This window comes from Sapajus apella, unplaced genomic scaffold, assembly GCF_009761245.1.
Source record: "Sapajus apella isolate SASKATOON/1434 unplaced genomic scaffold, GSC_monkey_1.0 scaffold62, whole genome shotgun sequence".
Lineage (NCBI taxonomy): Eukaryota > Metazoa > Chordata > Mammalia > Primates > Cebidae > Sapajus > Sapajus apella.
The window spans coordinates 13129381-13155660 of record NW_022437002.1 but is presented as its reverse complement, the minus strand read 5'-3'; the positions used below and the strand labels follow the sequence as shown (position 1 = coordinate 13155660).

The 26280-nt window shown below is 39.1% G+C and overlaps 1 protein-coding gene across 17 annotated transcripts in view; it reads left to right on the top strand.

The window, feature by feature from the left end:
* SCMH1 (Scm polycomb group protein homolog 1) overlaps positions 1-26280 on the top strand; it is a 237750-nt gene that overhangs the window by 42877 nt on the left and 168593 nt on the right. For 10 of the 17 annotated variants that reach the window (XR_004259472.1, XM_032247143.1, XM_032247135.1 and 7 more), the window contains 3 exons: positions 8817-8943; positions 21327-21395; positions 21861-21884. Coding sequence is in view for 8 of the 17 variants with exons in the window: in XM_032247135.1 (XP_032103026.1) it covers positions 8931-8943; positions 21327-21395; positions 21861-21884 (106 nt within the window). In the remaining 9 variants the exon portion in view is untranslated. Of the gene's footprint in view, positions 1-8816; positions 8944-21326; positions 21396-21860; positions 21885-22814; positions 23022-26280 lie in introns of those variants that run through there. The other 7 variants (XR_004259473.1, XM_032247141.1, XM_032247142.1 and 4 more) reach the window with 1 other exon arrangement.

The window sequence follows — 26280 nt, the reverse complement described above, 5'->3', positions numbered from 1 at the left end:
ACTGTCTTCCACAATGGTTGAACTAATTTACACTCCCACCAACAGTGTAAAAGTGATCCTATTTCTCCACATCCTCTCCAGCATCTGTTGTCTCCAGATTTTTTAATGATCGCCATTCTAACTGGCGTGAGATGGTATCTCAATGTAGTTTTGATTTGCATTTCTCTGATGACCAGTGATGATGAGCATTTTTTCATATGTTTGTTGGCCTCACGTATGTCTTTTTTAGTAAAGTGTCTGTTCATATCCTTTGCCCACTTTTGAATGGGCTTGTTAGTTTTTTTCTTGTAAATCTGTTTTAGTTCTTTGTAAATTCTGGATATCAGCCCTTTGTCAGATGGGAAAACTGCAAAAATTTTTTCCCAATCTGTTGGTTGCCGATTCACTCTAATGATTGTTTCTTTTGCTGTGCAGAAGCTGTGGAGTTTGATTAGGTCCCATTTGTCTATTTTGGCTTTTGTTGTCAATGCTTTTGGTGTTTTGGTCATGAAGTCCTTGCCTACACCTATGTCCTGAATGGTTTTGCCTAGATTGTCTTCTAGGGTTTTTATGGTGTTAGGTCTTATGTTTAAGTCTTTAATCCATCTGTAGTTAATTTTAGTGTAAGGTGTCAGGAAGGGGTCCAGTTTCTGCTTTCTGCACATGGCTAGCCAGCTTTCCCAACACCATTTATTGAACAGGGAATCCTTTCCCCATTGCTTGTTTTTGTCTGGTTTGTCAAAGATCAGATGGTTGTAGATATGTTGTGTTGCCTCCGAGACCTCTGTTCTGTTCCATTGGTCTATATCTCTGTTTTGGTACCAGTACCATGCTGTTTTGATTACTGTAGCCTTGTAGTATAGTTTGAAGTCTGGTAGTGTGATGCCACCCCGCTTTGTTCTTTTTGCTTAGAATTGACTTGGCTATGCGGGCTCTCTTTTGGTTCCATATGAAGTTTAAGGTGGTTTTTTCCAGTTCTGCGAAGCAGGTCATTGGTAGCTTGATGGGGATAGCATTGAATCTGTAAATTACTTTGGGCAATACGGCCATTTTCACGATATTGATTCTTCCTAACCATGAACATGGAATGTTTCTCCATCTGTTTGTGTCCTCTCTTATTTCGTTGAGCAGTGGCTTGTAGTTCTCCTTGAAGAGGTCCTTTACGTTCCTTGTTAGTTGTATTCCTAGGTATTTTATTCTCTTTGTGGCAATTGTGAATGGAAGTTTGTTCTTGATTTGGCTCTCTTTAAGTCTGTTATTGGTGTATAGGAATGCATGTGATTTTTGCACATTGATTTTGTATCCTGAGACTTTGCTGAACTTGCTTATCAGTTTCAGGAGGTTTGGAGCCGAGACGATGGGGTCTTCTAGATATACAATCATGTCATCTGCAAATAGAGACAATTTGACTTCCTCCTTTCCTATTTGAATGCCCTTTATTTCTTTTTCTTGCCTGATTGCTCTGGCTAGAACTTCTAATACTATATTGAATAGCAGTGGTGAGAGAGGGCATCCTTGTCTGGTGCCACATTTCAAGGGGAATGCTTCCAGTTTTTGCCCATTCAGTATGATATTGGCTGTTGGTTTGTCATAAATAGCTTTTATTATTTTGAGATACGTTCCATCGATACCTAGCTTATTGAGGGTTTTTAGCATAAAGGGCTGTTGAATTTTGTCAAAGGCCTTCTCTGCATCAATTGAGATAATCATGTGGTTTTTGTCTTTGGTTCTGTTTATGTGGTGAATTACGTTTATAGACTTGTGTATGTTGAACCAGCCTTGCATCCCCGGGATGAAGCCTACTTGATCATGGTGCATAAGCTTTTTGATGTGCTGTTGCAATCGGCTCTTCAGTATTTTATTGAAGATTTTTGCATCTGTGTTCATCATGGATATTGGCCTGAAGTTTTCTTTTCTTGTTGAGTCTCTGCCGGGTTTTGGAATCAGGATGATGTTGGTGTCATAAAATGATTTAGGAAGAATTCCCTCTTTTTGTATTGTTTGGAATAGTTTCAGAAGAAATGGTACCAGCTCCTCTTTGTATGTCTGGTAGAATTCAGCTGTGAACCCATCTGGACCTGGGCTTTTTTTGGGGGGTAAGCTCTTAATTGCTGCCTCAACTTCAGACCTTGTTATGGGTCTGTTCAGGGTTTCAGCTTCTTCCTTGTTTAGGCTTGGCAGGAGGCAAATGTCCAGGAATTTATCCATTTCTTCCAGGTTTATTAGTTTGTGTGCATAGAGTTGTTTGTAATAATCTCTGATGATGGTTTGAATTTCTGTGGAATCTGTGGTGATATCCCCTTTATCGTTTTTTATTGAATCAATTTGGTTATTCTCTCTTTTCTTTTTTATTAATCTGGCTAGTGGTCTGTCTATTTTGTTGATCTTTTCAAAAAACCAGCTCCTGGATTTATTGATTTTTTGAAGGGTTTTTTGTGTCTCTATCTCCTTCAGTTCTGCTGTGATCTTAGCTATTTCTTGTCTTCTGCTAGACTTTGAGTTTTTTTGATCTTGCTCCTCTAGCTCTTTCAGTTTTGACGATAGGGTGTCAATTTTTGATCTCTCCTTGCTTCTCATGTGGGCACTTATTGCTATATATTTTCCTCTAGAGACTGCTGTAAATGTGTCCCAGAGATTCTGGTATGTTGTGTCTTCATTCTCGTTAGTTTCGAAGAACATCTTTATTTCTGTCTTCATTTCATTGTTTATCCAGTCAACATTCAAGAGCAAGTTGTTCAGTTTCCATGAAGCTGTGCGGTTCTGGGTTAGTTTTTGAATTCTGAGTTCTAACTTGATTGCACTGTGGTCTGAGAGACTGTTTGTTACGATTTCCGTTCTTTTGCATTTGCTGAGGAGTGATTTACTCCCAATTATGTGGTCAGTTTTAGAGTAGGTGTGATGTGGTGCTGAGAAGAATGTATATTCTGTGGCTTTGGGGTGGAGAGTTCTGTAAATGTCTATTAGGTTTGCTTGGTCCAGGTCTGAGTTCAAGTCCTGGATATCCTTGTTAATTTTCTGTCTGGTTGATCTGTCTAATGTTGACAATGGGGTGTTAAAGTCTCCCACTATAATTGTGTGGGAGTCTAAGTCTCTTTGTAAGTCATTAAGAACTTGCCTTATGTATCTGGGTGCTCCTGTATTGGGTGCGTATATATTTAGGATCGTTAGCTCTTCTTGTTGCATTGATCCTTTTACCATTATGTAATGTCCCTCTTTGTCTCTTATGATCTTTGTTGCTTTAAAGTCTAATTTATCAGAGATGAGAATTGCAACTCCTGCTTTTTTTTGCTCTCCATTTGCTTGGTAAATCTCCCTCCATCCCTTTATTTTGAGCCTTTGTGTATCCTTGCATGTGAGATGGGTTTCCTGGATACAGCACACTGATGGGTTTTGTCTTTTTATCCAATTTGCCAGTCTGTGTCTTTTGATTGGGGCATTTAGTCCATTTACATTTAGGGTTAATATTGTTATGTGTGAATTTGATACTGCCATTTTGGTGCTAGCTGGCTGTTTTGCCCTTTAGTTGAGCTGGTACTTGTTGTTCCTTTATATGTGTAGAGCCTCTTTCAGGAGCTCTTGTAGAGCTGGCCTGGTGGTGACAAAATCTCTGAGTACTTGCATGTTCCCAAAGGATTTTATTTTTCCTTCACTTATGAAGCTTAGTTTGGCTGGTTAGGAGATTCTGGGTTGAAAGTTCTTTTCTTTAAGGATGTTGAATATTGGCCCCCACTGTCTTCTGGCTTGTAGGGTTTCTGCTGAGAGATCTGCTGTGAGTCTGATGGGCTTCCCTTTATGGGTAACCCGACCTTTCTCTCTGGCTGCCCTTAGTATTTTCTCCTTCATTTCGACCCTGGTGAATCTGACAATTATGTGCCTTGGGGTTGCTCTTCTTGACGAATATCTTTGTGGTGTTCTCTGTATTTCCTGGACTTGAGTGTTTGCCTGCCTTGCTAGGTTGGGGAAGTTTTCCTGGATAATATCCTGAAGAGTATTTTCCAGCTTGGATTCATTCTCTTCGTCGCATTCGGGTATGCCTATCAAATGTAGATTAGGTCTTTTCACATAGTCCCACATTTCTTGGAGACTTTGTTCATTGCTTTTTACCCTTTTTTCTCCAGTCTTGCCTTCCCGTTTTATTTCATTGAGTTGATCTTCGACCTTTCTTCTGCTTGGTCCATTCGGCTGTTGATACTTGTGCATGCTTCACGAATTTCTCGTGTTGCGTTTTTCAGCTCCATCAATTCACTTATATTCCTTTCTATTTTGTCCATTCTCGTTAGCATTTCATCAAATCTTTTTTCGAGGTTCTTAGTTTCTTTGCATTTGGTTAGAACATGTTCTTTAAGTTCACAGAAGTTTCTTACTACCCACCTTCTGAAGTCTGATTCTGTCATTTCATCACACTCGTTCTCCATCCAACCTTGTTCCCCTGCTGGTGAGGAGTTGTGATCCCTTTTAGGAGGAGAGGTGTTCTGGTTTCGGGTGTTTTCATCCTTTTTGCGCTGGTTTCTTCCCATCTTTAAGGATTTATCCACCTGTCGGCTTTGTAGTTGCTGGCTTTCAGATTGGGTCTCAAATCTTTCAGATTGACATTCTGTTTGTTGATGATGAGGTTATTTCTGTTTCTTGGTTTTCCTTCTGACAGTCTGGCCCCTCTGCTGTAGGTCTGCTGAGGTTCACTCCAGGCCCTGCTTGCCTGGGGTTCACCTGCAGCAGCTGCTGAACAGCAAGGGTTGTTACCAGTTTTCTTCTTCTGCTATCTTTGTCCCAGACGGATACCCGCCTAGTGTCAATCTGATCTCTCTTTTGTGAGGTGTCTTTTTGGATATATAGGGGTCAGGGAGCTGCTTGAGGAGACGGTCTCTTCTTTATAGGAGCTCAAATGGTGAGCTGCGAGCTCTGTTGTTGTTCATTCAGAGCTGCTGGGCAGGTACTTTTAGGTCTGCTGCAGCAGAACTCATAAACTGCTTTTTGTTCCCAGGTGCTCTGTCCCAGAGATTTAGGGCTTTATTTATGAGTTTCCGTTATGCTGCCGCCTTCTTTTTTTTTTTTTTTTTCCTTCAGACCTGCCCTGCCCAGCAAGGAGGCAGCCTAGTCACTGTCGGCCCATCGCAGCTTTGCTGAGCTGCTGTGGGCTCCGCCCCGCTGCCGAGTGAACTTCCCTGCAGTCCTGTTTATTTGGGTGTAGTTAGAACTGCTTTGGCGATGGTGGCCCGCCTCTCTTGAGGCGGAGTCTCTTTGCTGTGGCGGGTTGCCTTGGCAATGGCGGGCTGCCTCAGCAACGGTGGGCTGCCTCGGTAATGGCGGACGCCCTTCCCCCACAGAGCTGGACCGTCCCGGGTTCAGCTGTGCTTGCTGTGAAACTCTCAATCCAGAGTTTCTGGTTGCTGTTCTTTTGTGGGGGTGGGGCTAGCCGAGCCTGATCGCCTGGCTCCCTGCCTCAGAGCCTTTTTTAAGTTGGTGTTCCAGTCGCCTGTTGAAGAGGCGCCAGGGTCTGTTTGTTTTCCCCTGCGGCCACTCACTGCGCTGGCTTAAACAGCGGCACTGAGGTTTGTGGCGCTTTTTTTTTTTTTTTTTTTTGCCCTGGAATCTACTGTCCTGGTTCTCTGCTCAGTCCCCTTTTTGAACCGGCGAATGGGCGACTTCCCGTGTCTCCAATCGCCAGCCAAAAGGGCACCCGGACCGGTATTATTTAGTACAGAGAACCGCGGCTCCGGGGCGCCGACAAAGCAGCCGCGAGGAGCAAAGCAGCGGCGCCGGCAGGCACAGCCGCACTGGCCGAAACAGCCGCGCTGGCGACCATGGAGCTCCTCAGCCCGGGAATTTCCTAGTCTGTGGGCGATAAAAACGCGGCGTCCACTCACCCTCTGCGCTTTCACTGGGAGCTGCAATCCTGAGCTGTTCCTAAACGGCCATCTTGGATCGTCTTGATTGTTTTATTACATTTTGAAAGGATACTGCCATAGCCTTATAGATTTTTTTTTTTTTACTACGTATTATACTTCCTTCCAAGATTTCCAGAAATACGAATCATTACATTACATTCTGTAGATCTGCACTATTCAGTGAGTAGCTACTACCATGTATGTCTAATTAAATTTAAATTTAATAAAATTAAATGCAATTAAAAATGCACTCAGTTGCACTAGCTACATTTCGAGTCTTGAAAAGCCACACGTGGCTAGTGGCTACCCATTGGACAACAGGAATATAGAACGTTTCCATCATTGCATTAAGTTTTGAGAGGCTGAGACTGGCAGATCCTTGAGGTCAGGAGTTTGAGACCAGCCTGGCCAACGTTGCAAAATCCCATCTCTACTAAAAATACACAATTTAGCCGAGTATGGTGGAACATGCCTGTAATACCGGCTACTCAGGAGGCATTGCTTGGGATTTTAGTAGTCTATACTGTTGTGTTCTTTTCTCAGAAATTGAAGAGAATATATTTTCTAGGGTTTTCATAAGACTAATTTCTTAATGTTTCAGGGCTCTGAACATGCATTTTGAAGATTCACATTATTGTTCTTATTCCAGCCCCTTTGTGTCATTACCATATTTTGGAATAAATACAGGCACTTTCACATCCTCCTAGAAGACTATACTACCATAAATATTATTTTGTTTACTTTTATTTATTTATTTTGAGACAGTGTTTCTCTCTGTTGCTTAGGCTAGAGTGCAGTGGTGTGATCATAGCGCCCTGCAGCCTTGACCTCCCAAGCTCAAGCGATCCTCCTGCCTTAACCTCCCAAGTAGCTGGAAATATAGGTGCACACCATCACAGCTGGCTAATTTTTATATTTTTGTAGAGATTTAGTTTTACCATGTTGCAGAGTCTCAAACTCCTAGGCTCAAACAATTCTCCTGCCTCAGCCTCCCAAACTGCTGGAATTACAGCTGTGAGCCACCGTGCCCATCCTTACCATAAATTTTAAAGGTCTCAGCCAACAATAAGAGAAAACCAAAGGAAGAAGTAGCAAAGTAGAAGTAATTCTAGCAGATACTCTGCAGAGTGGTTACTCAAATTGTGAACATAGAATCCTTGAGGGTTAAGCAGTAAAGGAGTGATATCCTTTTTTTAAGTATAACTTACAAAATACTTTTGTATTACTCATGATCAGACTTTTCCTTGTCAGAAAGGTATTAAACAGCAATTTTTTCTTTAATAATCCTTTTTATTTTTATGTTATTTTATTTGTTTGAGACAGGGTCCCTCTCTATTGCCCAGGCTGGAGTGTAGTGGTGAGATCACAGCTTACTGCAGCCTCCTGGGCTCAACTGAGTCCTCTTACTTCAGTCTCCTGAGTTGCTGTGATCACAGGCATGCACCACCATGTCCAGCTAAATTTTAAAAAATTTTTTGTAGAGATGGGGTCTCACTGTATTGCCCAGGCTGATCTCAAACTCTTGAGTTCAGGCGATCCCCCCACCTCAGGCTCCTAAAATGCTGGGATTACATGTGTGAGCCACCACACACCTGGCCATTAAGTACTTTTAAAGTAATTTTTTCATTTATTCTTTACAGCAGCCCATTGAAGCAAGTAGCATTGGGATTATTATTCCCATTTTACTAACTGAGATTCAGTTACATAACTTGCCTGAAGTCTTTTTTTTTTTGGGTGGGGGGAGCAGAGCCTCACTCTGTCATCCAGGCTAGAATGCAGTGGTGTGATCTCTGCAACCTCCACCTCTTGGGTTCAAGCGATTCTCATGCCTCAGCCGCCCCAGTAGTCAGAATTATAGGCATGTGCCACCATGCTTTCTAATTTTTGTATTTTTAGTATAGAAGGAGTTTTGCCAGGTTGGTTAGGCTTGTCTTGAACTCCTGACCACAAGAATCTGCCAGCTTCAGCCTCTCAAAGTGCTGGGACTATAGGCATGAGCCACCATGCCCAGCCATGTTCATGTTACTTGCCTAAAGTCTTAAAGGAAAAAATAAACATTAAGGCAAAACAGAGTTGAGATTCAAATCAGGGTAAAATTTTAAGCCAAATTCAGCATTTTTAGTTTTGTTTTTACTTTGTTTTTGTTCTACTGTCCTACCACTCCGACTGTAATAAAGAAAAGAGTGAAAGTTCTTTAGGGGAACTGAGGTACTCTCAAAGAATTGCTGCAGTCTCATTTGTCCTGTGACCATGTGCTTGGGGTGCCATAACAGAATACCACAGACTGACTGGCTTAAACAATAGAAATCTATATCCTCAAAGTTCTGGGGGCTGGAAGTTCAACATCAAGATGCTAGCAGGAGAGGTTAGAGATGAGGCCACTCTCCTCAGCTTACAGATGGCACCTTCTTGCTGAGTCCTCATGTGGCATTTTTTTCTGTGTGGGAGAAAGAGATCTCTCTCATGTCTCATCCTTTTAAGGAAACCAATATTATCATATTAGGGCCTCACCTCTATGTCTTTATTTAACCTTAATTACCTTCTTAAATGCCCTGTCTCCAAATGTAGTCACATTGGGAGTTAGGACTTCAGCATACGAATTTGGGGGAGACATAGTTCAGTCTGTAACACCATGTTAGTAGGTTTTTAGTGTCTTTTGACATTCTGGCTCAACCTGGTTAGGTGGAAACTAAATTTGGTATTTACATGGGACCAAATGTAGCAAATATTTCTATTGTTTATTTCTGTGAATATGGAGGCTTGGTTAAATTCAACCTGTGGTACTTTCTGTAAGGTATCTTGCAACTCCAAGATATTCTAATGGTAAAATAATCTGTATCTAAATTTCTAACTTTTCTTGTAATTTAGCCCAATTTGTTAATAATTAGAGATCTCAGTACTTTATAGGCAATAAATGTTCCTCTCCCTCCTCTCTACCCACCTTTTTTACAGATGGAGAAATTAGCATCCAGAGAAACTGACTTGTCAGAAGTCAGAAGGTATTGGTGGATCCGGGGATAAATCCCAAACTTCTTAACTCCTAGACCGGTTTTTAATCCATTGACTATGCAGCCTAGTGGTAAGTATCTTTTTACCCTATCCTGGAGGTAAGAGGGGTTAAGAGACTTAGCAAGGACTGACTTTAAGGAATTCCTCATTACTAATTAGACTACTCGTTAACCTTTTCTATATAGCCGTGATGTCATTTTTGTCATTGGTATGAATTTTCCACATTGGGTGAGGAGTTTTGAAGTTTTGCTTTTTAAATACTTAAAAATATTTTTGTAACGGTTTGGCTGCATGAGAAATAATCATTAAGAAAGGAAAGAAAGGAAGCTATTCTTTAATGAATTTGTTCACTGTGTCCAATAGAGATACAATGCAAGGCACTTATATAAATTTTTCTAGTGGCCATATTTAGAAAGGTAAAAAGAAGGAGGGGCACAGTGCCTCACACCTGTAATCCCAGTACTTTGGGAGGCCAAGGTGGGCCAATTGCTTGAGGCCAGGAATTGGAGACCAGCCTGGGCAACATGGTGAAACCCCATCTCTACAAAGAATACGGAAAAGTAACCAGTCATGGTGGTGTGAGCCTGTAGTTACAGCTACTAGAGGCCATAATACTTTATCACACTTGTGTAACTCTCTCTCTTCTAGACTAAAAGAGGGTGCCTTGTTGTTTTTTAATCCTTTTAGTGAATGCAGTTTCAGTACAGAAATATCAAAGATTTTAAGAGTGTTATTTTGAAAATAGTAAGTTGGAATACATAGTTAAAGAATACTAGGGCATGTTTCTAAATGGAATTTAAATGTCAAATTGAAAAATATTTAATAGGAAGCTTTCCAGTGCTCTTTAAACCTATAATATTGCATTTATTGATTCATTTTATTGATGTAGATATGTGAGATAGTAAAGAGAATAAGACATAATCTTTACTGACAAATAGTTCATAATTAAGACATGCATGTGATCAAACACAAATATATATAAGATATAGATAGTTGCTACAATAATCTCTCAACTCCCATAATATTGTTTGATGCTTAGTGAAAGAGAATTCCGAGGTTGGATAGGATCTTAGAAATTTATCTGGTTATCTCCCTTTACAACCTGTGAATTTTTCTCTCAACTTAGAAAAGTTTCAGCATCTTTGGTGATAAGTGTCATTTAGCCTGTCTGTTTGCACATTTCAGTGAAAACCAGTCCTCCACAGGACAATTCTCATTGCCAGAAAGTCTCTTTCTGACATTTGTTTCCCTGTAGTGAATGCTTTGTTGAATGCCTCCAGTTAAAAGACTACATTTTGTGAAATCTCTGGTGAGCATTCCAGTAGCATGTAAGCTAGAACAGAGGTTTTTATCTGGTTTGTTTAGTGATATAGCTCCAGTGCCTAGAATAATGACTGAGAAATAATGGTAATAAATGTTTGTTGAATGAATGAATCTAAACATAAGCAGGATTTAGAGCATTATTTCAATTCAGTTTTTTAATTGTCAGATTTACTCCCTTTGTGGACTATTACTTACCTTTCATTGCTGTTTCTGATCAATTCTTTCCCTGTGTGGCATAGTTTAACTTATTGAGCCCTAGATTTTTCATCTATAAAAAGATATTAATAATACCTGAGATTAAATATATGAAAATGCCTGGCACTGGGCCTGGGATATATAGTAATGTTAAGTATTCATTGAATCTGAATGGAATCAGTTCAGCAACCTCTGAGTCTCCCCTGATCTTTACATCCCAGGAGTGCAAGTTTATTTTTTTTAATTAAATTTCAAAAAATATACATAACACAGAATTTGCCATTTTAATAATATTTTAGTGTTCAGTTCAGTTACACTAAAGACATTCACATTGTTGTGTATCCATCACTATCATCAATCTCTAGAACTTTTTCATCTTGCAGAACTGAAACTGTACCCGTTAAAAATGGTAGTTCATTTTTAATATTAGCTTAGGTAAAGCATGACTAAAATCTGTAAATCTGTAGTAGAAAAAAAAAAAGTTCTAAAACTAAATATAAATGATATATTACCTGCAGTTTTAGATTATTTGTTTTCAGTTACTCTTTATTAATATGAATAATTGCTATCTTACCATAGTGGCTTCTAAGTATCATTTTCTGTGTCACAGTTGTCTTGATGAGAGTATGCATTGAAATATTGACTTTTTAATATGGATAATTTTTCTCTCATTGCATAACTTTCTGCATTTAGTAAAAAGAGAACTTTTTTTGTTTTTTGACTGCTTGCTGTGTGCCAAGCTCTAGGAATGCTGACTGGCTTAAGATTATTTAGCTCTTATACTCTGACAGGCATAAATGTAGGAGGTGGCAAATGTAGAGCTGTCACCAGAAAGCTGTTACAAAATAATATTTGTCCTGGACTGTGAGGAATAAATGGGAATTTCCCAAATAGGGGAAGGCCCAGAGGTGTGAAAGAGTATGAGTTTGGATGCAGTTTATGGTCGGATGAGCTTGGAAAGAGATATGTTTGGATACAATTTAGGGATTGATCCTGGAAGACATTTAAATGGGATAGTGACATGTTTCATCTGTTTTGTATTTTAGAAAAATAATGCTGATGTATGACTGGAAAGCAGTGAGAACAAACATAGGAATTAAATAACTGTTTTTATTGGTCAAGGTGAGAGATAATGAAATCCTAAACTCTGACAAGGTGCAGGGGAGATTAAAGAGAAGAGATGGTTATTTTAGAGGTACAACTGACAGAATTGGATAACCAATTGGATTTGGAGGGATTATAGGTTTCTGATTTGTTATGTTAACTGGGATAGGGACTGCCAGAGAAGAAACATAATGCTTGCAGCAAAGGAATAAAACTGATTATTAAATAGTACCTATATATTATAATATACTATGAAACATAGTCATTATTGTTAGAACACTTTGAAAAAATGATAGGTGACTAGCCCTTTTTTTTAATGTGTAAAATTATGTTAAATGCTGTATTCTCTTTATTTTGGGACAGTTGCCTGATTCAGGGACAATTACCTGATTCACTGAGTAGTTTATGGCAATGCTTAAAAATTACACATTTTGTAATGCAGTTGTTTCTTTTTCTTGAGTGCTGCTTTCCACGTTCCAGCAGTTTGTACCAAGAGTCTTATTTCTTCCTAGAAGTTCCCTTTTCATTGTTTGGTTGTTTGTTGTTGTTGTTGTTGTTTGTTTTTGAGACAGGATCTTGCTCTGTTTCCGAGGCTGGAGTGCAGTGGTATAATCATGGCTCACTGCCATCTGGACCTCCTGGGCCCAAGCAATCCTCTCACCACAGCCTCTTGAGTAGCTGGGACCACAGATATATGCTACCATGCCCAGCTATAATTTTTAAGTTTTTCTGTAGAGACCAGGTCTCACTATGTTGCTCAGACTGGACTCAAACTCCTGGGCTTAATGAATCCTCCTGCCTTGGTTTCCCAAAGTGCTGTAGTAACAGGTGTGGGCCACCAAACTTTTTGAACTATTTGATGCCTTTCTGCCCTTAACTGTTTGTTATTTTGTTCATTTTGCTGCATAATTGAGGATGGATTTTTTTTTTCTTTTCTTTGTTGTTTTGTTTGAAACAGGGTCTTGCTTTGTTGCCCAGGCTAGACTAATTTTTCTAAATTGCATTAGTTGCTTTGGAATATTGTTTTGCTGATGGTCTTTCAGCCTGGTTTCAATTTGTTGTAGCTTCCTTGAACCAATTTTGTGTATACTGGTGGCTCATCTTTTATTTAAGCAATATAGCACTAAAAACATGGAATATATATTGTATATTTAATTTTGTTTTTGAGACACAGTGTCACTCTTGTTGCCCAGGCTGGAGTACAATGGTGCATTTTATGTTTTAAATGCTCACTCTGACCTAGTATTAGTCAGGGTTCTCCCCCAAAACAGAAACAATGGGAGCTGGGTAGGTAGGTAAAGAGAGAGATTTATTGTAGGACTTGGCTCACAGCTTCCACTGAGGGCCTACATCCTAAACCTCTCAGCTCTGGGAGAAGAGGGGATTGGCTTATGCAAATCCCTAGACCTTTGCAGGAAAAAAGCAGCAGATTTATACGGTTGTGAAAGCTGTGAAAGTTGAGGTACTCAATGTGTGGACAGACTCTTCCAAGGCTGGTGGTGGGTTAGTATTTGACTGCCCCTAAGTTTCCCCCAGTGTAAGTTAGTTAGAAGACAACCAAGAAGAACAGAAGCACATCCATGGACTTTACTCCCCAGGACCAGTGCAGAGAAGGGGCTTAAAATGTAGCCCCTTGTTTTGCCCCAGAAGGGCTTTATGACACACTCTTCTGATGACTACTTGCCAGCCTGGCTTCTAATTAACTTGCATTGAGGAATTCAAGGAGTAGACAAATAATTAACCTGACACCACACTGATAGGCGTATGTCCACACAACGAGTGCCCCAACTGTTACAGCTGTCTCCCAAAGGACTACATCCTAAATATCTTAGCTCTGGGAGCCAAGGGGACTAGGCATATATGAGTTTTTCTAGATCACAGAAACAAGGGGGTGGTTTTAAATAGGTGTACAAATACCTTCAGAGCCTATACCCCCTATGAGCAGTACAGAAAGGAAGTAGGAACATGTAGCTCTCATGTGTTCTCCAGAAGGGGCTTATAGCACACACTTCCAGTGGCTATTGACAGCCTGGTTTCTAATGAACTTGCATTTGGCAGCTGAGGGGAAAACAAGCAGTAGCCCTCTAGCTAATCTCAGTAATAAATCCAAGCCTACTGATTCTTCCTGGAAGGAGTTTGGTCAGGCCTCAAGTGACACAACGTCTATAGCTTCCATCCAAATGACAAGCTTTGGGAGTCAGTGGAGCTTTGCATTGCTGAATAGCCTTAGACCACAGAAAACAAAGAGGTGGACATATAGCAGGCCCACTTCTACTAGCTTCTTCTCAGGATCAGTGGGTGCAGCTTGAATGTGAGTACAGGTTTTTGCCACAGATCTTCTCCTTAGCTTAGTGCAGAGAGAGTGGGACATAAATGCTCAGGCTCAGCTGTAAAGATAGAAGGAAATAGAAAACACATTCGGCACCTCAGTATCCTCAGCTACATCTAGAGATTTTGGCTCCTATTCTGTAGTATTGTGGGGGTATTGACAAAATGTGGCGCATCCTAAGCTCTAGGGACTATCAACAAAGAGACAGCAGTCTGAATAAACACAGAGATTGGAGAGCACCTTACAGTTTTTGGCTGGATGGATTATTGAGATCCTTCTCTTACATGAAGCTGGTCTGACAAGTCTGGGAGAGGTTATATTCTTATTTAATGCGTAGAAGCTAACACAAAAATCAAAGAAAAGAGAATCTGTTTCAAAAAAAAGAAAAACAATAAAAACCAAGACAAATCTCCAGAAGACAACACAAGTGAAATAGAGATATGTGATTTACCTGACAGAGAATTTAAAATAATGCTTATAAATATGTTAACTGAAGTCAAAACAGCAATGAAAGAACAAACTAATAACTTTGACAAAGAGAAAGTATAAAACAGTACCAAATAGACATCAAAGATGTGAAAAATACTGTAACTGAACTAAAAAATTCAATAGAGGTGTTCAACAGCAGATTAGATGAAGCAGAAGAAAAAATCAATGAAATCAAAGACAGGTCACTGAAAATCATTCAATCTGAGCAAAAAGAGAAAAGAATGAAAAGGATAGTTTAAAGATAGATTACAAGACTGTGGGATACCATCAAGTCAGACAACATATGTATTACTGATGTGTCAGAAAGAGAAGAAATAAAATATAGTCAAATCATGTCAAAAAACAAACTTCTCAAGCCTGAGGAAGGAAATAGAAAGCCAGATTCAGGAAGCCCAAAGAACGCCAAATAAGAGGAACCCCAAAAGATCCATACCAAGGCATGTTATAATCAAATTATGAATTAAAGATAGAGAGAGTTGCAAGCAGCAAAGGGAAAGTGAATTGTCACATATAAGGGAACCACCCTAAGGCTGCTGTCAATGGATTTCTCAGCAGAAACCTTGCAGACCAGAAGAGAGTAGGATGATATATTAAAAACCCTGAAAGGAAAAAAAAAAAAAAAAAAAAAAAAAAAAAAAAAAAAAAAAAAAAAAAAGCACTGCCCACAATGCATACCATACCTATTAATGCTGTCTTCCAAAAACAAAGGGACGATCAAGACTTTGTCAAAAAATAACAGATAATTTATCCCCACAGCCTTACAAGAAATGCTAAAGGGAATTCCTCAAGCTGAAGGAAGAGAACATTAATCAGTAATGTGAAAACATATGAAAGTATAAAACTCCCTGAAATAGGAGATATTACAAGTGATAACATAGAAATACTGAGGATTATGAAAGACTACTATGAACAATTTTAAGTCAACAAATTGGACAACCAGAAGAAATGAATACATTGCTAGAAACATAGAGCTTACCAAGACTGAATCACAAAGCAGTTGGAAATCTGAATAGACCAACTATGAGTAATGAGATTCAATCAGTAATTAAGTCTCCTATCAAAGTAAAGCCTAATGACATCACAGCTGAATTGCACCAGATACTTAAAGAAGTACCCACACCAGTACTTCTCAAACTCCTCTAAACAGTTGAAGAGGAAAAAATTCTTTAAAATTAATTTTATGAGGCCAGCATTACCTTTTGATACCAAAGCTAGACAAAGATATGACAAAAAAAGAGAACTATATTTCCCTTCATCTGAATGGTAAGAAGAAAAAGAAGACTTCAGACCAGTCTCACTGATGAACATGGATGAAAAAATCTTCAACAAAATACTAAGAAACCATATTCAATAGTATATTAAAAGGATCATTCACCATGATCAAGTAGGATTTGCCCTTGGAATGCAGGGCTGGTTCAACGCATCCAAATGAATAAATGTGACTTACCATATAACAGAATGAAGGACAAAAATCACATGATCATCTCAATAGATGGAGAAATACATTTGACAAAATTCAACATCCTTTCATGATGAAAACTCTCAACATATTAGGTATAGAAGGAATGTTCTTTAACACAATAAAGGCCATAAATGACAAGCTCATAGCTAACATTGTACTCAGTGGTTAAGAAGTTGAAGGCTTTTCCTATAAGATTTAGAACAAGACAAGGATGCCCATGCTTACAACTTGTGTTCAACACGATACCAGAAGTCCTAGTCTGAGCAATTAGGCAAGAAAAAGAGATAAAAGGCATCCAAATAGGAAAGGGTGAAATGAAATTGTCTCTGTTTGCAGACAACATGATCTTACATATTGAAAATCTTAAAGACTATACCAAAACATCATTTGAATTAAGCAAATCCCATGAAGTTGCAGGATACAAAATCAACTTTAAAAAGTTAGTAGCATTTCTATACACTAACAGGGAACTTTCTGAAAGAGGAATTAAGAAAGTCCCATTTACAATAGCAATTCCATTTACAATACCATTTACTTCTAAGTAAAATACTTAGAAGTAACTTTAACCAAGGAAGTGAAAGATCTGTATATTGAAAACTGTAAGACACTGATGAAAGAAATTAAAGATACCACAAATAAGTGGAAAGATAGCCAGTGTTTATGGATGGGAAGAATTAATATTGTGAAAATATTTATACCACCCAAAGAAATCTACAGATTTAATGCAACTGCCATCAAAATTCTAATGTCATTCTTCACAGAAGTAGCTAAAATTCCTGTGGAACCACAAAATATTCCAAATAGCCAAACAATCTTGACCAAAAAGAGCAAAGCTGAAGACGTCACACTACTGTATTGCAAAATATATTACAAAGCTATAGTAATCAAAAAAGCATGGTTCTGGCATAAAAACAGACAGTCTACCGATGAAATAGGACAGAGAGCCTAGAAATAAACCCACACATTTGCAGTCAATTGCTTTTTGACAAGAACACACATTGGGGAAAGCACAACCTGTTCAAAAAATGGTATTGGGAAAACTGGATATCCACATACAGAAGAATGAAAGTGGATCTTTATCTCATCTCTTATACAAGAATCAACTCAAAATGGATTAAAGACTTGAAACTATGAAACTGAAATTAAAAGACTGCTACAGGTCTGGACAGAGATTTCTTTGATATGAACTCAGAAGCATTAGCAATAAAACCAAAAATAGACAAATGGAATTGCATTAAAGTGAAAAGCTACCACGGAAAAGGAAACAACCCAGAGGTTGGGAGGAAATATTCGCAAATCATATATTGGAGAAGGGACTAACATCTGAAATTTACTAGGAACTCAATTACTCAGTAACAAGAAAACAAACCTAGTAAAAATAAGCAAAGGATTTGAATAGACATTTTTTTCAAAAGAAAACACAGATATATGAAAAAATGTCCAACATCACTAATCAGAGAGATACAAATGAAAATCACAGTGAGATATCCTACAGCCAACAACTGTTAGGTTAGCTATTATCAAAAAAACGAAAGATAAATGTTGGCAAGGATTTGAAGAAAAACAACCCTTATACACTGTTATGGATAATGCAAGTTAGCACAGCCATTTTGAAAAACAAGATGGAGGTTCCTCAAAACACTAAAAATAAAATTACTGTATGTTTCATCAATCCTACTACTGGCCGTATACCCAAAGGAAATGAAATCAGTATGTTGAAGGGATAGCTTCTGTCTGCATGCCCATATTCATTGTAGCAGTATTCACAATAGCCAAGATTTGGAAATAACTTAAGTGTATATCAGTGTATGATGGATTTTAAAATGTGGTATATATGCACAATGGAATATTATTCTGCCTTAAAAAATAGGAAATTCTGTCATTTTTGACAACATGGATGAACCTAGAGGATATAATATTGAGTAACATAAGTCAGGCACAGAAAGACAAATATTACATAATTTCACATGTAGAATCTAAAAAAGTCTAACTTATAGAAGTAGAGAGTAGAATGGTAATAACCAGAGGCTGGGAGGGGAGGTGTGGGTGTGGAAAAAGGGATACATTGGTCAACAGTACAAAGTTATGGTTAGATAGGAGTAGTAGTTCTGGTGTTCTGTTGCAGAGCATGTTGACTGCAGTTAATAATAATGTATTTTTCAAAATAGCTAAAGAGAGAATTTTAAATGGTCTCACCACAAAGAAATTATAAATATTTGAAATGATGACTATACTAATTGCTGTACTGTGGTTTGATCATTCCACCATGTATACATATATTGAAACATCACTTTGTGCCCCATAAATATATAAAATTATTGTTGGTCAATTAAAAATAATAGCAAAAAAAAAAGGGGGGATATTTGCAAAGTCTTTTAGAGGATGAGAGACTATGGAATCTGCAGCTAAAATGGAGGGATGGCTTTTGATAAAAACAGAGACATTTCATCCACAGTAACAGGAGAGAAGTCAGGAAAAATCATGAATGATAGGTAATTTATTCACCAAACATTGAATGAGCACATGTTACTATGCTATGCACTGGGGATTCACCACTAAACAAGATCAGGTCTCTACTGTTATGAAATGAGTAGAAGAGTCTTGCCTTTATTTCTGTTTTCTCAATGAATCCAGAATTAAAGTCATCCCCTAAGAGAGTGAAGTTGAGGGAGAGGGTATATTTGGAGTTTGATAAGAGAGAGAAAGATACGATTTTTTTTTTTTTTTAAGAAAATGGAAAAGTAAAGATAGTGGATAAATGTGGTATGATTTCTGGGCAGTGTAAAGTGGCATTTGAGAATTATAGCTGTGAGTTTAAAGTGAGATCAATAAGCTTGTATTTGTTTTTCTTCAGCACTGGTGAGCTGCTGGGGTAGGCACAGTGTAGGTTGATAAGTGGCTTTAACCAGATTTAGGATTGAGCCTTTAGTAGGTAAGTTTGACAAAAAAGAGAGATGGGAAGGAATTAAGAGTGTTTACTAGAGAATTATATTAATGAGGGACCATGGAAGTCTGAGCTGAGCAAAAAGTTAAGTGAAGACATGATAGGTGATTGATGGTGAGAAAGTGGTAGGGTCAGTAGATGAATCTAAATTTTCAACCGAGGAAAATATATTCCCGTTATATGAGTAATGTATCCTCTTTATTTGCTGTGTTAATTCTATGTTTTTTCTAATGATAATTTCCCATGGCTGTATTAGTTTCTAGGGCTGCTGTAACAAATATCATGGACGAAGTGGCTTAAACAGAAATTTATTTCCTCTCAATTCTGAAGGCTAGAAGTCTAAGATGAAGGTGTTGGCAAGGTTGATTTCTTTATTCTGAGGCCTCACTCCTTAGCTTCTGAGGCTTCTCCCTCTGTTCATTACATGGTTTTTTCTCTGTACCTGTGTCCAAACTTTCTCTTCTTATAATGACACCAGTCATGCTGAATTAGGGACCACCTTAGTGACCTCATTTTAACTTTACTTTCTCCAAATATTGGAGGATCCTAGGGGTGTAACTTTTCTCCAAAAGACCCTTTCTCCAAATATTGCAGGATCCTAGGGGTGTAACTTTTCTGGCTGGAAACCTGTGGCCAGTGGCGCCTTTGCCTGAGTTTTGCTTTGGCCCACTGGGCTCGTTCCATCCACTTGGCCTGGCAGGCTGCTCACGCTATCAGCCTGGATACCATGCCACCAAGAGAGACTGGAGTCAGGGATGGAGTGGTGAGGGGTGTGTGTGAGCAAGCTTGGGGTTCATCTACTGTGCAGTCAGACACACCAGCTGCTGCCATGAGGCGGGCAGCCCCAGGTGTCAGCATGGGTGCCAGCTTTCTGTGAGGCTGCAGCTGGACCAGGCTCACCACAAGCAGCTTCCCTGGCTGGCACCAGGGAATGCAGTGGCGCCCGAAAGCTTGGAGACACCGGGAACCACAGGACCCTAAAGAGGGAATCACAGCCCTGGCTCTGGAAGCTCCCAGGTTTGGGATCCCCAAAGGGCCACAGCTTTTCCTTCCTTCTCTTTGCCCACAATGTGGCAAGCAAGGGGCATGTTTCAGCCCTGTTGGTGTTACAGTAACTCTTTTAGCCAAGTTCTTGTCCTACAGCCAGGAAAAATGAGATACACAGATAAGTAGAGGGTGAGCAAGATGAAGAGGCACTGTATTGAGCAATAGAACAGCTGAGAGAAGACCCACAGTGCCAGGGTGTTCCAATGAGTATTCAGCTCCTAGCAGAAAGGGTAGCTCCTCTCCGCAGGTAGGTTGTCCAACAAGTGTTCACTTCTCAGCAGAGAGAGTGGCTCCTCTCTGCAGCTAGTCATCCCATCATCTCCAGCTCTCAGCAGAGAGGAGACCCTAGAGTGGGTGGCTTCTCTCCACAGGCAGGTTGTCATGGCGTTTCTGCAGCTCTCAGCAAAGAGGAGGCCCTAGAGTGGGTGGCTCCTTTCTGCAGGCAGGTCGTCCAGTCATCTCTCCGTCCTCTGCTTTGCTCTGCCCTGGCTGATCCTGGGGCTTTTATGGAGCTCAGAGGGGAGGAAGTGCTGACTGGTCTGTGAGCGACCATGGGCAGGCCAGGAAAAGGGACCACAAGTCCCCACTCCAGTCTGCAGGACTGGCAGTTCAGCCCCCAGCCTTCAGGCCCTCCCTGGCCTGAAGTAGGGGCTTTACCAGGGATCCACCCCTTCTGCTTAGGAATCTGTCTGCCTCCTGCTGCCATTCATAGCACCCAGGCTGTGCCCTGACTTTGCTCCAAGATCACAGCAAGTGCCTACAGCAGGGAGAAGCCAGGCAGGGGGAGCAGGCACTTCTGATCCTGTGAGGGTAGAGGGGTCCTTCCCAGACCACCCAAAGTGCAGGGGTGTCTGGATCTGCAGCTGCATTTGGGTGCCTGCAGCTGTGCCTGTTGGGACAGGGCTCCTGCCTGCTCCACGGAGCAGGAGGTCTGGGTCTGCAGCCTTGGTTTGGGCAGCTGCAGCTGTGCCGAGGTTGGTGAAACTCCTGCCTGCTCCCAGGCTCCCACCAGATCTCCCTGCTGTAGCCGGCATGATGACAGCAGCTGCTCCATACAGCCCAGGGCTGTTATCACAAATACAGTTACATTCTACTGTACTGCAGAGTGGAGACTTCAGCATGAAGTTTTGGAGCATACAGTTGAGCCCATAATTAGGGTGCTATTTGTTTTTAGTGTTTTATGTAATTGTGATCATTCCATGAATGTAATTTTTGTTCACACATTTTACCTAATAACATTGTAATATAAACATTTTCCCATTTGTTCTTTAGCCTTTGTAAAAATTTAACAGCTTCAAAATACTTTGTCAAGTGATTGTATTATCAAATCTTAATCAGCCTTCTATTTTGAACATTTAGGTGTTCCTTTTTTTTGTTATTATAAATAATGCTAAAGCTTTTTACATAAAATCTTTTTCCTGTATTTTGGAATATTTTTCCGTAGCATAGAATCTCAGAAGTGGATTACTTTATTAAAAACTGTTAATACATACTGCCAAATTGGAAATGTATTGAATCGTATATTTTCTTTCACATGACTGTTTTTCTCTCCCCCTGCAGTGATAGACTGGAATGATGTTAGAAAACATAAATATGGTCACCAATCAGAGTCTGCATCCCAATATCAAGGTAAGGGGGAAAAAACTCCATTTGGCATGGAAAACTTTTACTTGACATCTTCTCCCATAAAATTTTTGTTGTTAGAGGCTTCAGTTTACAAATAACTCACTGGATATATCAGAGGCAAATATTGCAGTTTACAGAGGTATCAGTCAAAAGCAGTATACTTTGTTTTAGCTGGAAATAGGAAACCTAGATTCTGAGTATAGGTGATCCCAAATTAGCTTCAAAGTTTTAGGCATAGCTGCTTAGCCTCTCTGGTTTTCTATAGTTTTTATAAGTTTAGGCTTGGGAATAAGGCAAAATTGGGTGGTGTGCTTCCACAGTAACTACTAAGAACCTCAGTGTCTTTTAGGATAAGATAACTGAACTAGATAAATGCTCAATATCCTATTTTAGCCCCGGATTTCACTTACCATTGTGTTGATATGTTTGTCTTAATGACTTATACTCCATCATTTTTTTCTTTACTAGAAGCTGCTGACATCCTGGAGCTAGGTAAGATACTTTTCTTGCATTTCTGTTAAATAAGGGGAATTGGTAAACCAGGGATTAGATTATAACCAGTTTTAACCAACTAGGAAAAGAATTCCATGTGTCTCTGTCTCATAAACCAGTGATTCCTGTGCTCTTGTCTGCCTAATTATCCCATGCACTTCATCTCAGCCGTCACATCAAGTCCCGCCAATCAGTAGGCCACAGAACAAGCTAACAAGAAGGAACGGAAGGTGGTTAATTATACAGGGTATAGGGAAGAATGGAAACTGAACCAAACTGGAAGTACTATCTTAATTTACTGAATCCAGAACTAAAACCTTCACCATCCATAAATCAGTGTTTGGTGGGATTTTTCCCCCAAAAAAATTACTTGTAAGATAAATTGAACTGAAATTAAATATTTTCTGACTTTATTCACAAATAACAGAAATATTAAAATATTATCAAATAAGAAGTCAGACCAATAATTACATTTGGTTTTGCTCCCTGGTTGGTGTACTTCAGGACTAAGATTTGAGTAATAAAACTAGTTCTAATACTTCTCAATCAGAGCTCCTTGCATAAACATCAGTCTTAACATCTTAGAATTCTTTAAAATCCTTTTACATGTTACATAGATATTGATATCCAGATATCTTTATCAATTTTTGTTCAAGTATTTTGATGTATTTTGTTACAACTTGATATATATTTAGCTCTATTATTATCATTGTCTATTTGCCTCCTCTTGCCTTTCTTTCCTGCAACTTAATACTTTCCATTGCCCACTGACACCAGAAGATAACATGAAGTAGTACAACACTAGACTAGGAGTCAGAACTCCTAGCCTTTTTGAGAGCCAGTTCTGCCACTTAGTAACTTTGTGACTCTGATCCTTAGTTTTCTTATTTGTAAAATGGGGATAATAATCCCATTCTGCCTACTTCACAGGGTTATAAAGAAGATTACATGAGCTAATGGATGTGAAAACATCTTAAAAACTCTCAAATACTTTTCAACTTTGGAGGATTATTATGATTTTCATTCTGTTCAGCGGCTATACTCAGACTTTACTCTAAGTCAAATCTTCTGACATTCTTTGAAGTGAAGCATTCTATGAATGTGAGCTGAAGAAATGAATGAAATGAAATAATGCAGGTAAAGGTGCCTGGCACTTGATAAATGATAGTTATTTTTTACTATTCTTTAAAACTTTCCTCAAGCTTTTTAAGGTACTGGTGTGTAGTAGAAAAAGCATGGACATAGGAGTCAGACAGGCCTTGGTTCAAACTCCTTTACCCACTTAAAAGTTTTGTGACTTCAAGCAAATTACTTAATCTTTCTAAGCCTATTTCCTCATCTTTAAAATGGGAATAAAACCTACTTTGCAGGTTATAATGAACATGGGAGATACTAGATATAGTTCTGGCATGGTATAGGCAAATGGAAGACAGTGATAGCTGCTGCTCTTTTTGGTTTTGTCGCTAATATGAATGATAATAACAGTTGTAGCTCAGTGAGAGCTTAAGGCATATTGTAAACTCTTTGTTTGGTGGAGAGTTGTGAAATGTGGGTGCTCAATTTAACATAGAGTATATCAGTTACTAAAAAATGTTAAAATTTGATAGTATATTTTTCCTTGTGAGAACATTGGTTCCATAGGCATATCCTCTGATGTAAGTTAATCCTGCGTATTTCATTTTTACCATCATGCATAAGGAGCAGCTCCAAATAGCAAACTGAAATAAAATTCAGTAGATCTGTGGAATCTCAAAGTTGGAAAAGACCATAAAATAATCTACCCTTGTCCAACATTGAAAATTCAACATTTTGAATTTTTTGTGAAATGGCTTATCTTGAACTCCTCAAGTTGTTGAGGACTTAGCACCTCCTCAGGTAATTCATTTCATATTTAGACATATTTATTGGGCCAAAATTTGCTTCTTTTTATAATTTATATTAGTCATCTCTCTAACTTTCTGGCCACATTAAACAGCGTTACCCTATTTTTTGCCCTGATTTTTAGAAAGAAGCTCTAGGGATTGCCTTCTCATTGCCACTCTGCCACTTTCATAGTTGAAGCCACAGTCATCTCACACCTAGATTATTAAAACAGCTTTCTAACTAGTTTTTTTTTCCTCCAGCCCTATCCCCCTCCAGCCTATTCTTTACACTGCAGCTAGAATGACTTCACCCCAAACCCTTGAATGTTTCCTCTTCTCAGTAATACAGTATATGTGGCTCTCTAATGCCGGAACACTGCCTTTATCTGCAACCTTTTTTCTAAACTACTTTTTCTTTAAACTTCACTGAGCAACCATACCAAAAGATCTGCTTTTAGAACTGCTTTCAGGAGGCTGAGGCAGGAGAATTGCCTGAACCCAGGAGGCGGAGGTTGCGGTGAGCTGAGATCGCGCCATTGCATTCCAGCCTGGGTAACAAGAGTGAAACTCTGTCTAAAAAAAAAAAAGCAAACAAACAAACAAACAAAAAACTGCTTTGTCTGGGCCTTTATAATGCTTTTCTTTCTCTGTGAAACAAACAAAAAATAGTTTCCTTTCTTTGACTGACTCCTTTTACACTTTAGCTTAGAAGCCTAAAGGTTACTTCCTTAGGAAGCCTTCGGCAAGCACTGTGAGCGCTGCTGTAGCACCCTCTGTCTCTCCAGTGTGGCACTTACCACGTTATCTTAGTGTTGACTGTTTAGTCTCTGTCCCTCACTAGATTCTCTGTCTGTCACTAAACTGAAGCTCTGTGAGGTCAAGGATGATATTTTGATCACGGTTGTAAGTCCAAGCACGTAGCACGGTGATTTGACACAAACTATAAATATTTGTTGGCTGGCAGGCTGGATGGATGGATGGATAATGGCTCTGAGACTTCACTTTTTTACTCATGCTAATTGTTCATGTTCCATCAGCTGGTCCTCAGGTGACATGATTTTGGGTCTGTTTACCATCACTAGGTAATCATTTAAACTCTGATTTGCTCTCAAATTATAGTTTGCAGAACTATATCCTAGGTATAATTTTATTAGTCCAAGAAAGAATAGGATTATTACTTGTGTGCTTATTTTTATTCACTCAGAAACTCATATTGAGCCTCTATTAAATTTCATATACTGTGTTAAACAGTAAAGATTTTAAAAATGAATATAAGCCTCCGTCCATAAAGAGCTTACATAAATAATTATTGTCATATGATGTGAACAGGATGTTATAGAAGATAGGAAATGGTAGAATTTGTCCAGCCCTTCTCTGCAAAGCCTTCTGACAGAAAATGTAAAATTTTTGCTGAGCTTTAGTCACTGAGTGTAAGTGACATGGGCAAAGATATGGGACCAAGAAAGCCATGAGTTTGTTTTAGGAAACACTAAGGTCCTTTGTAGCTTGAATATTATGATTCTACATCTATGAAGCCTCCCAAACCCAGACCTTTCTCATATCAGGATATCTGTCTGGACCTTCCACAACACCTCTGATTTCTTTTCCTTATCTAAGCCTCTCTTTCTGTTGCCTGAGAGTCTATGTCCTTTCAGAGGGACCTGTGATATAGTGAAAAAAATACTTTCTCTAGATGCTTTATTTCTATTAAGTAAAAATTCTTCTAGTGAATTTTCCTTAATCTACAAAGAACTCCTAGAATCTGTGAGAAAACCAAAGAATGTTTCAGCAGAAAAATGCCTAAATAAACTATAAACTGGCTGATAAGCCTAAAGAGATCTTTCACTTTAATAATAATCAAAGAATCGCAAATAAAATTATGATGGTATTTTTTCACTGATAAGATTTGTCAAAATTATAGAAATTGTTAAAACACAATTTTAGCAAATATGTAGTAAACACACTTGTGTACTTTTGATAGGAATAGAAATTGAGTCTGGGCAAAATAGTGACATCTTGTCTCTACTAAAAAGAAAAGAATTAGCCAAGCATGGTAGTGCACACCTGTAGTCCTGGCTACCCTGGAGACTGAGGTGGGAGGATTGCTTGGAGTCCAGGAGTTTGGGCTTACAGTGAGATATGATTGTGCCACTACATTCCATCCTGGGTGTCTGAGTGAGACCTTGTCTCAAAAAAAAGCTAGTCATGGTTGGCTCGCGCTTGTAATCCTAGCATTTTGGGAGTCCAAGGCAGGAGAATGACTTGAGCCTAGGAGTTTGAGACCAGCCTGGGCACCACAGGGAGAGCCCATCTCTAAGAAAAAAAAATTTGGTATATTCTTTCTAGAGGATATTTTAGCAATATATGTATTGTATCAAATTCTAAACTTTGTTCATTAATCCCACTCTTTGGAATTTGTCCTAAGGAGATCATCTCAAAAGCATTCAAAGATAAATGTACAAAAATACTCATCAAAAAATTTAAAAACACTGGCTGGACTCTGTGGCTCATGCCTGTAATCCTAGCACTTTGGG